Source organism: Sardina pilchardus, chromosome 13, assembly GCF_963854185.1.
Source record: "Sardina pilchardus chromosome 13, fSarPil1.1, whole genome shotgun sequence".
Classification (NCBI taxonomy): Eukaryota; Metazoa; Chordata; class Actinopteri; order Clupeiformes; family Clupeidae; genus Sardina; species Sardina pilchardus.
Genome location: NC_085006.1, coordinates 2,595,271 through 2,606,764, shown reverse-complemented (window position 1 = coordinate 2,606,764; position 11,494 = coordinate 2,595,271). Strand labels below are relative to the sequence as shown.

Below are 11,494 nucleotides of genomic sequence, written 5' to 3'. Positions count from 1 at the left end.
CTATGGATTATGGACTATGTATCTGCTCTACCTGACATATATATATATGATATGTGGTAGTTTCATTTTCAGCTGGACTTTCCCACCACTGTTCATTGTGATTGACTTAAGATGAATGATGTGTACGTTTAAGATACAAACAAGACCACAGGCAAGGAATTCAATTTAATTATTCATCAATTTTATTGAGAACAAAAACACAAGATGCAGTCTCCTTACAAAGTGTGAACTTTCGGCAGGTGCTAAACACAACACAAAACCAAATTGATGGAAAGCAGTAAAAAAGAAAAAAATACTGGTACAAAAGCTTATCATCCCCATCTTAAGTAAAAACATTTCCTTATTCATGTTGGTCAGTCATTCTCGTAGAACTCGCAAAGGATACATGAATAAATCTTGAAACAATATGAAGACAACTCAATATGACCGCAGACACAAAAAACACTAACAACTGCCCGTTACACACAAGAGGGTAAAATGCAGATGAAGTCAAGCAGTGATTTTAGTAGTTTGTGGCTTTTCCATCCTGCAGACAGGTGCTACTCAGTTGGCATGCTGTGCGGTGGAGAAGCACAGCTTCAGCGTGTAGGGGTAAGGGCCATCTAGGGAGGGACAAGAAGAGAAAATCAGCCAAGGTCTAAAAGAATATACAAGTAAATATGGCAACATTCATTAACCAACATTAACACCACCATTTTTGCAGAGACCGCTCAAGTTACATTTAGAAAACAGCAAGGTAAATAATGTTTTCCCCCTTTCAGACTGTACTGGACTCCTGACATCCGTGAATCAAAACAATCAGGCTACATGCGAAGACAACGTCCAAATTATTTTACTGTGAGATCACCTGGGTCGGACACTACCAGCCCCCTTGTGCTAAGTCCGAAGGCCACACAGGTGAGCATAGATCTTAAGACATGCGGTTAGAACACAGGTAGATCCACACCTTGTGAAGGGAGTGGTAATGCTGCATGTGAAACTGATCGTATCGTTTGTAGGGTTGACGGTCACAATGAAGTTAATCCATTAATTCTTGTTCATGACAAGTGCTAATTAGCAAAGACGGGAGGTTCCTATGAACAATCTTGGTATTGTTCTCCATGTGTGTTATGCACACCCAATAGCTGAAGGCAGAAAAGCGTGCAAAACTGGGCCCCAAGAGCCAAAATAACAATCACTGCGTGACGATTTCATTATAGGCTTTGGCCAGATTGCCACAATATCCTTTACGAAGACCGGTTTTAACTACCATTTTGATGAGAATGCTAACTTGGGTGCTATACTACAAACTATTACCTACATCATAGGTCTTAAAAGGGCAACACTCAATCCCCAGAATCTTATTTCAAGAGCATCTTGGAGCAAGTGGGACTGAAACAAGTTGCCATTAAGGGAAAATAAAACATGTTTGCAGATCTTATTTTTATTTTAAATATCAAGACTAGCCCTATTAGCCTGATTAATCATTGAGCCTATGTTATGCGCCATATCCAGACTATCTATTGTGCGTCAAATCTGCCTCTTCCCCTCACTTAAACCACTCTGAGTATTTACTCCAGGTATAAAACCTACCACCCGTTCAATGTCCATGTACATCTGTAAGGTTTATATCTGAACACTTGGCTTTGTTTGCGTTAGAAAACCTAATTACTCAGGCACTGTCCAGAGGTCATGTCTGAAAACAGATTCTGAAATGCCAGGTTAAGTGGTTGACTAGCTACAGAGTTATGATCAAGTTCATTAAGATGGTAAAATGTGTACTATAAGCAGATGAAGAATGAACAATTCCACACACATTGGCATTTGTTACAAATCCCATCACTGACCTCTACATTCAAACCTAATTTGAGCGGTACTTAGGTGCATTTGCATTGGTTTAGACATTTAGAACATTAACATTTGTTTCTGACAAACACCATGGGTATGCCTGTAATCATTTGAATTAAGAGCAACTCACTAGGGTTCTGCATCTGGTAATGGTTCATCATGGCTAGTGCCTCCATAGCGTCATTAATGGATTCCCACTCTAGCAGGCCTGAAGCACTGCGCTCTCCAGGGGCTCCATCTGATTGATCAATAGAAACTGCGGTTTTAGTCAGACAGACTCATATGGCTGGGTAAATACAGATGTGGGTTTGGGTATATCAAACAACAAAGTACTGAAAGTGTTACTTAGCAATTGCACTTGTAAACATGGCATTTCTGATCAAGAGCAAACATAAAACTTGCACTTTGCCCTACAAGAGGAAAAACGTTCTTACTTTTTCCTGTAAAAAGCTTGACGTTTGAGGGACACTTGATGCCAAGTTCATCACAAATCTGAAAGACAAATGGAGAAGAAATATGATGCATGACAAGATAAGTACACGTACACATAAATAAGAATGAATGAATGAATGAATGAATGTGTTAAGATATGGACCACCGTTCAATACATACAACCTGGGAGAAGATATCATTGGTGGCTTCGGGCTGCGCATTGAAGAAGTGCAGAACGTTGCTTGGGTGTTGAATGCGATTCTTAGCTGCCTGCTCTGGTGAGTTGAAGCGGTTGTTCCTACTGCCATGGAAATCCTTAAAGCTGTTGCTTCCATCATCTAGTGTGTAGGACTGGCCCAGCATAATTGCCTGCTGCTTGGACACACTGAGGGAGGAGAGTACAAGAGTACATGAGATTACCAGTTTGCTTGTACAGGGATTATGTGGTCTCTTATAAGTAGTCAGTGATCATACACAATTTTAAGCCCATAACATTAATCACATTTGGCAATCATCTCATGATCACAGCCCATTCTGTGAGTACACTATCCATATATGTTTTGATTTCAGTAAACAGGACTCTTTTGCAAAATTTGTTTAGATTCCTTAGTACCACAAAATACAGCATCAGAAGTTTGCTCAGGAATATCAAGAGAGGTGTTCTGGTGACTTCCATGCAAGCCATATGTTCAGGTGTCACTGCAGACACACATCACTCCAGAGTGCACTCCATAGTTTCCATGATGTGAGGCATTTAAGAGCCAGTGAGGAGAAGTCCCAGACTTTGATGTATAATGTAATACTATGGGGTATTCGTGTGCAACAAGTCAAACCTGACCAACAAAAATGAAGTCTCTTACCAGACATTGAGTTTCTGGTTGAAGAGGAAGTTGTTGTTGAGGTGAGAAATGGCTCGGTCAACAGCATAGCAATCTCCCATCTCCACCATGCAGGCTCCAGGCTTGCTTTTCATGAATTTAACCTGGGTGTGTGAAATTAATAAGTTGCTTTAGAAGTGCCTGATTTCTCTCAATTATCCCACCGTAACCAGATGCCCACAGATACACAGTACTGCAACATATTAACCTACCCGCTCCACATTGCCATACAGACAGAAAATGTTGAAGACCCTGTCTGCATTCATCTTCGTCGGGTCAAGACCATACACCATGACAACTGGAGACTCTGCGTGAGGGCTGTACTCCCCAGGGGGTGGAGGGGGAGGGCCGTACTGCCCTCCGCCGTACCGTTGGTTTGGCCCACTTCCACGTGGACCCATTGGAGGCCCCACACGACGACCCTCATAGTAGCCATCATCGTGGTATCCGTGGTAACCTTGCGGCCCACCTATAGCAGACAAATCCCCAGATCCTATGGGTCAGTTTATGAACGAGTTAAAAAACAACCAAAAAAAAGCACACATTAAAATATATATGTATATATATGTAAATACAAACACACTAGAAACGCTCACAATAATAGCAATATAACATATCTTTAGTTCAGTCTGTGCATGAAACAGAAGGAAAGACTCTAAAGTTCCAAAAAGCTTCTCTGAGTGACATCTACACAGGCCCCTAACGCTGCCACTGTGCTTAGCCGACCGAATTTTGTCACTTTAAATAATTTAGCAATTCCTGCCTCTGTGTGAGTGAGGCACGCGCCAATGGTGATAAGTGTCCCCCGAGAGAGCCTTACCGTACTCTGGAGGGTGGTCTCCCAGCAGAGCAGGCTGTCTCTGGCGCTTGTTGGGGTTGGCATTCACATCTGAGAGGCACCAAGAGACAAAAAAAAGGGGGGGGGGACATGAAAGAAAGAGGGGAAGGAAGAGAAGAGACAGTGATTGATGAATTGACTGAAGAGCGATAGGGTAAGAAACTGGTCCAATTGTAGGGCCTGGCGTCTATCTATCTTAACACTGAAGAAATCAGAGATACATAGGGAGAAGGCCATAGACACCACAGAAAGGGGAGCTCTAAACTCAGAATTCAAGTACTGGAGCCTTAAAGCTGACTCATTTACTCTACAACAACATCTGAATGAAGTGGGCCTAAGGCCAATTTTCCACTCCATATGCAGGGAACAAATAAATAAAAGCCCATGACCATGCAAATTCTGCACATTTCTTACAAAAGATGAATGCATATGGAGACAGGGATGATTAAATCTGCAACACTAATTGAATACAACATGGTTCCCACAGACAGCAAACACAAACAAATCCAACAGTCCCCACAGCTAATCCCGGCTATGGAAGTTCAGCAGATATGATCTATAATGTAGTTGAGAAGGGGTGGGGGAGTGGGAGGGAGAGTGCCTAGCACGAACACACACCTTGAGCATTGCTCCCATTGCCATCTGCATCAGCATCTGTATAGGTACACATATGGCAAATTATCAAAAACTCCAGGCCAGGTACCACAGATTAAAAAGTCCATTACAGTTCATGTGTTTCTCTACAACAGGTGACATGGTTTCAAAATATAATTTTATTCGTCCTGGCCAAGATGGGGAAAAGAAAACAATAGTTAGACAACTTGAACTTTTCAAACAAATCAGCCCTGTAAATTCCCCAATACAACAAGGCAAAGAAGCATGAGAATACTGACACTGACCAACCTGATTCATAAGCGCTTTTATCAGTCTACAATCAGGTTGAAAGACCAGTATTTGTGACAACTGATTATTGGTCTTTAAGGTCACAAACATCCACAACTATGCAGACCCAGGGGGTAACTCAAGTGATTGACCTGTACAACTCCTCAGTTGCAAACTATATTCACTAGGCAAAACTCATAGTCCCCATCTTTTATATATACAATTAGAGAACTGTTCCTCAAATTCCACAGGGGTAAGCCAGTATGAACCATTTCAGCACTGACTGGGGGGCTAGGATACTTCTTTGGCCTGTTTCTACATCATTTATGAAAACTTACACGCTGGGAAAAAGGCAGCACCTAATTTATAGGGAACAAATCAGCTAACAAACTCTAAAAATGGGCTTTGAGTTTCTAAGGTAGTGTTCCATATAATTCAGACACAGGAGAGCATTAACCAGCTGGTTAATGTGCAACACAGTATTGAAGACAAAGTTTTACATTGGTAATCTTAAAACAAAAACAAAAATAAACACTTAATCAGATGAAATATTTTTTCCAATACAACAGAAGCTTGTGGTTACTTACAGAACACACTTAAGAGGAGAGAAGGCCAATGCTGGTAGCGTGCGCAGAAAATTCACACTAGCAGCCTCCTTTTCTCCATCATCTCCCTTTTCCAATTTGATCCATCCTTTCCAGGTCCTCCAGTCCATCCACTCCTCTTTCTTCAGTTGCCACCAAGTGACTGACTACTCATTTCCTTATTGCCACTGCAGTAGAAGCCCGTTTTCTCCAACCAGAGATCCTTTTAGCACACTTTGCTTGCTTGCATCGTACGTGGAGCATAAAGCTGGCACTTTGCACATTTCAGACAGACTGCCGTCCACACTAGCCACACAATGCCCAACCTGCATCATACGGAAGGTGTTACTCAGGCCTCATCAAAGACTTATGGGAAAAAGGAGAGGGGGAAAAAAACATCCACACAAGAGTTGCACTATGAAAGGAGAAAGCGGTGGAGAAAAGGCAAGTAGCCAGAGCAAGGACAGATGATAAAGAGCAGGAGGAAGGGAAGGAAAAAGAAAAAAGGAAAAAAAAAAACCACACACACAGACATACATACACCTGGTTCCCAGCAGACATACCGTAGAGCATTAGAGGAAATTTAGGCATGTAGTCTGTCTGCATGTCAGTGCGTATGCTTGTTGTTGGCATGTTTGCAATGTCTTCGTGGCCTTTTGTTTTTTTCTAAGACTTCTTCCAGTGTGTTGCATTAAGTGTTACTGGTCTGTGACGTGCACAACCGACAGGAACAATTGAGGAGGATGTAGGTGACGTGTTGGCATGTTTATCTGTAGTGTTCACAGGTGGTAGTAAAAACACACGTGTTCTGTGTGCTATGGTGGGCATCAGGGTCATGTTTGTCTGTAGGCTTCATCAGTTTGGTGTTTGGTGTGGACTTGGGTCCCCATAGTTGCGAGATGTCTGTTTGCATCAGGTGTGTCAAGTGTAGTCGCCTTCCCCTTCTGGAGATGTGTCAAACGGGTCCCTCTGACGACAGTGAGGTCATGACTCACTATTTAAGTTATGTCTCAAGTGGCGTGTGTCTTGACTTACGTCACAACCGCTGGGAGGGCGTGGAGAGCATAACTTAATGCCAAGCGTACCAACAACCCAGAAGCCCAGGGAAGCATGTGTTGTGCCATGGAAAAAATAAAGAGTAGGATGTCTTCGTGGCGCAGGATCTGTACGGTAGTAGTAGTACAATAGAAGTATGTGTCGAGTGATCATCATGTCTGCTTTAATGGACTGTCACAAATGTCTTTTCTCGGTTTCTTGCAGTTTCTTTGTGCCCTTCCCACTGCATTCAGGGGATAATTGTGGCAGATTTGTTTCGTTTTGTAACGGAAAGTGGAAATGTCCTTGAAGAATTGGTGGTGGGCATGGTGGTGGTGGTAGTGGTGGTGGTGGTGTCAGGAATGGTACTGAGAAACAGCTGTGTGTCTTCAATTGCGAACAGACAAATGTATTGATCCCATGTGTTCCAGTGCATTTGGTTGAGGCAGTTGATTTTCGGAGTGTCAAAAGGATATTCAGATAACGGGCCCTAAGGTGCAAGGAGCAACTGCGTAGGGCCAATTGTGGCCCCGTTTCAAGACAAGATCATTCTGTCTCGCAAAGCATGATTGGGCTGAATTTAGGCATCAAGGCCAACGTTTACAGTTGTGGTTTTAGAAATTGCATAAAGCCTAATAACTTTACTGTCAAGATGCAGCAGAGTGGTGAGAAAATACTGCTAAACCACTAAAATTGACCACTCTGCAATCACAGGACATTTTGATATTTTTGTCAATTCTAAATACAACAGGTAGTCACGTTGATTGGGTCAACAACATATCACAACCATGTTTGATGTTGTAATGTACAAGTAGACCCACGTTACCTGTGATTTTTGACAAATCATTCTGAAGAGGAAGCTTCAGCGACAAATAGGCCTTGAGATCAAGTATATTCAGTAACAACCCATGATCATCCAATATTGACAAATAAGGGACAACCATTCTAATGCCAATTTTCAATAAAATCAGAATACAAACACTTCACTCTTAGCAGTGCAAGTGTGTACTTAAGTGTATTCATCCAGCCCTTACATACTTTGCCATTAATGCCAATCAGACTATTTATTCAAAGCAGCCAGCCAATGCGGCAGAAAGCTTTTAGAGCATTATTCTTGTCTACAGACAAATGAAGCATGATAAAGTTGATCCTTGCACTCCGTAAATGTGTCTGGATGCTTGGCGAAGGGGCTGATCACAACAATGATGACCACACTAAGAAACCATCAATGCTTTTGTGATCAGCTTCCACACTCACCAAAGCTCAATGTGTAGGAATGTATGTAAAGACATGTCCCAAGAGAAAGCCAGAACATAGTACTAGAGTAAAGGCTACAATACATGAATGTTACCTACCCCAGAGGTCTGCCACCTCACCAAACCCACCCTCCCTGTTACCCACTTGTTCTCCACAGTGGCAGTATGGGCGCTGGGTAGTGTCAGTATTGACGAAGTATGGCGGTTTGTTTTACCTTGGCCGCTCAAAGTTGGGTTGGTGTAATCCCAGGTGTCTTGATCATTCTTGAAAACATTGAGACGGGTTGGCTACAGAGCGGGGGGACAAAAGGAAGAGAGCATGATGCCACACGACAAAACCAAACTTTTTTTTTTTTTAAAGTTCAGTGCGACCTAAGGCAAGGGTAGTTAATTTAATCATGGAAATATAGCCTCTAGGTTGGTACTCACCTTAGCATACTCAATCTTCAATGTGCAGCAACCAGAGTAAATGTCTGCTCCATTGAGAGAAGCCTTAGCTCTCTGAGCACTCTGAACCGAATCAAACGTGTTTCGAATTAAGGAAAATGATCATGCACAAAGCAGATGTGAAAGAATCGTGTACATGAAGAGAATCCTCGCCTCTACATCACATTCCTGCCTCAAGCCAATACAACTCAATCACATTTGTATGGTCTTTTTACACATTATGGCTGTATTTTCAAAAACGTATTGTATACACGTGACACTTTATTTGTCCTATGTTGCAAGGTATGGCCAATGTATAGATTTAAACAAGACTGGCATATAAAATCCCTGAAATGATCACCAAAACATGGTTGACAAATAACTTCCCAAATGAAGTGCACTTATCCTGCTTCATTATTCCCAATTATGTGCTCATAAAGACAGAATGGGCTGATGCAGCATTAGATGAGTCGCAAAAACACTAGTCAATGAAGGTGAAGTCACATCTGTGTTAAAAACAGTTGGATGCAGCCCAGTTCTGAGTGGTATGTGGTATGAACAAAACACTACCTTTTGTTAGCAACTGTTAGCAGATTTCATAGTTTTCAAAAGATTCCATATCCACCCGTCTATATGGTTAATTTATGTAAGAAAAGTTGGTCAAAGGCACTCAGAGTGCCTTTGATCAACTTTTCTTACTTCAATTTTTGCCCGGCCTCAAAAGAGCACCAGTGTGGAATTTACTACAATTTTTTTACTACTCCTAGTAGCGCTCTCAGTACTTTCTTTTTTGTCTACATGGTTAATTAATGGTTGTGTTTAAAATATTTCACTCTTGAACCAGTTGAGGAATGAAGAAATTCAGATTACAAAAGGATATTCCACCATGGCCTGGACACCATTTTTCCGGAAGATAACAATCCTCTGAACGGGACCACAATTGTTGCAAATAGTGTACAGCACATCCTGCACAGAAAACAAATAAATTGATTATACTTATGTAACAAACTATTTATGTAAAGCTAAAAATAAGAAAGCATAGTAGTCAGACTCACTGTTGTGATGGGATAAATGGGGTTCATGATGGTGAGTAAGAGAACCAGGTTCACACTCCGGGAATCATCTGCGTCGCTTGGACGTGATATTTTCTGGCTTGTGGAATAGTTGATGAAGGCAGGATTGCCTGCTATGTAGATCTGGTTGTCGTTCGCGTAGGTCACGGCATTACACGACCCGCTCATATCCTCATATTCAACTAGGGCCTGGCGCTTCTTTGGCATCACAACCACATAACTGCATGGGGAAAATACAATGTTCATGGCCTATTCAGTAAGGCGAATAAGGTTGCGACGTCTCCATGGCTCAAGCATGTACTGAGAAGAAAAATTGAAAAAATACCTGATTGGGCCAAACTCCTGTAAGGCTTCAACGAGGTCTGCTTCCGTGACGCCATCAACCAATCCCCTTACGTGAATAACGACGGAGGGGAGCGTCTTGTGAGGGTCCTCGTAGCCCTCCTGAAACACGAAAAAAATCGCTTAGACGTGATTGAAAGCATCGAATCCATTTAACCAGAACTACATTATTATAGTACCGTTACTTGCATTTACAGTATACTCAAACTAGCCGGAACGTAACATAACTGGCAAAAAGCTGTGCGTATTGCCTGCTTAGGAAATGGGTGCAGACAAAGAGTGCAAACGCCTTGCCTTGGCCAAGCATGGCCTCGGTCAAAGAAATTGGCTCTACGTCAATATAATATTATAAGGTCTTATAGTCGATGGAAAACGTCAAACATCCATGCAGTTTAAAAGAAAAGCAATACAGCGAGTGCACAATGTTTAAGTTCAACAGAGTCACGTGAAAATGTTAACATTAGGCCAAAGCTAATGCTAGCCAAGCCTAATAGCTAAATATGCTAGCGTTCGGAATCCCCCCCTCCAAGAGGCCGTTAACGTTACGTTGATTTTAAAAAAAATTAAGAAAATAATCACATTCAGGAGAACTCAATATGGAAAAAGATAATAATCTGCTAAATAAATATATATAAGACGGGGAGCATAGTATATGCATCTGTAATTAAATTGCAACGACTACAAAACGTGGGCCGACTACGGGCCATTCATTCTGCAAACAAAGCCGCGTTAGGTCAACGTTAGCCATCGAGCATTAGTAATCGCCGGCTAAGATTTAACGTTAGCAAACTATCTAACCAACACACAGAACAATTGATAAACTCCTCTGATCTTGTATGCCCTCTACAAAGCCGTATTCAATATTGTGAACCGCAGATTTAACTGGCGTCAGGTCAACTCGTGTAAATGCGAAATTTAAGCGCGTCTCATCGACTGTCCTGCTAGTTTGCTTCCTAGCTAGCATTGCGGTCATGTTAGTGTTTGTCGCATCTTGCATTGCGGGCAACGCAATATTTTTCCTTCTTAGTGTAGGATGAAACCATACAATTATTTCATAGTTCATTAGTTTCAGATATAAATGGGGTTTAGTTATTACCATCCCGTCGTTTTCGGTTTTTTGCCTTTTCGTTGCTCTGCCGCCTTCGCTGTAGTAACGACCTGTCGCAGCCATCTTGTCCCCGTTATGCTAGCTAAATACACGGTCTCACACTGGTAACGAAATGGACGAACGGTGAAACAGATCTACTAACCACTCCCTCCAACAGCAAGCCCAACACCCAATTGGCCCACTCGCATATCAATTTGAATATGCCGATCTCCTACCCAATAACAATCAAACAACGCAACCAGAACAACCCCCTCAACTAAGGCGACATGTTGAGATGAGATTATGACCTTCACTGCTGGGGCGTAGCCAAATTTGAGTTTCAAACTGTATCACCATTATGCCTATGCCCAGAGCCATAGCTCTGCCTATGCCTATCTGTTTGTTTCACTCGATGATAGATAGATAGATAGATAGATAGATAGATAGATAAGGGAAATCAAGAAATGTAAGGTAGTTATTTTCCGTTAAGAATTAACTACAAACAAGACTCATACTTACGCTGTTTGCAGAATGCAGAATCCCACAACGTGCATTCGTATGACGACTAGCACCGATGAAAAATGTTTTGAACATTTTTTTTTATTATTATCGTAATGGCTAACTAGTTCATCACTCAAGACCTGCTCAAGACTGATCAGTGCGTGCGTATCCTCCGCAAGACATCAGATTTAGCCTACCTGGTTTCTGTTATGTCCTTCACTCACCCCCATGTTCTTATTCTTTGTGATGAAAATGCCTTATGCAAAAAGTACTAATTCCCCTTGGTAATAGAAAGTGTCGTTGAAGAAAAACAGGTTTACGGGACAAAAGGTT

General features: G+C 41.9%; 1 protein-coding gene across 7 annotated transcripts; it reads right to left on the bottom strand.

Annotated features, from left to right (window-relative positions):
* Positions 1-159: 159 nt before the first annotated feature.
* Positions 160-10,818, bottom strand: LOC134099654 (heterogeneous nuclear ribonucleoprotein L-like). Of its 7 annotated transcripts, none has more exons than XM_062552602.1 (14): positions 10,670-10,818; positions 9,557-9,675; positions 9,214-9,451; positions 9,039-9,124; positions 8,162-8,258; positions 7,948-8,020; positions 4,594-4,629; positions 3,958-4,026; positions 3,350-3,630; positions 3,120-3,241; positions 2,440-2,644; positions 2,262-2,319; positions 1,958-2,083; positions 160-602 (listed from the first exon to the last, which is right to left on the bottom strand). In XM_062552602.1, the coding sequence occupies exons 1-14, from the start codon at positions 10,742-10,744 to the stop codon at positions 544-546; spliced, it is 1,644 nt and encodes a 547-aa protein (XP_062408586.1). In that variant the 5' UTR covers positions 10,745-10,818; the 3' UTR covers positions 160-543. The 7 variants fall into 7 exon arrangements, with proteins under 7 accessions (XP_062408586.1, XP_062408589.1, XP_062408588.1 ...); XM_062552605.1 differs by having other exon boundaries at positions 1,958-2,065; XM_062552604.1 differs by having other exon boundaries at positions 2,443-2,644.
* Positions 10,819-11,494: the final 676 nt, after the last annotated feature.

Coding starts and splice junctions, on each gene's coding strand:
- LOC134099654 (XM_062552602.1), bottom strand. CDS start 10,744: ATGGCTGCGACAGGTCGTTACTACAGCGAAGGCGGCAGAGCAACGAAA. Junction 3,242..3,349: donor TGTATGGCAATGTGGAGCGG/GTAGGTTAATAT, acceptor TCACACACCCAG/GTTAAATTCATGAAAAGCAA. Junction 2,320..2,439: donor ATGATATCTTCTCCCAGGTT/GTATGTATTGAA, acceptor TTTGTCTTTCAG/ATTTGTGATGAACTTGGCAT.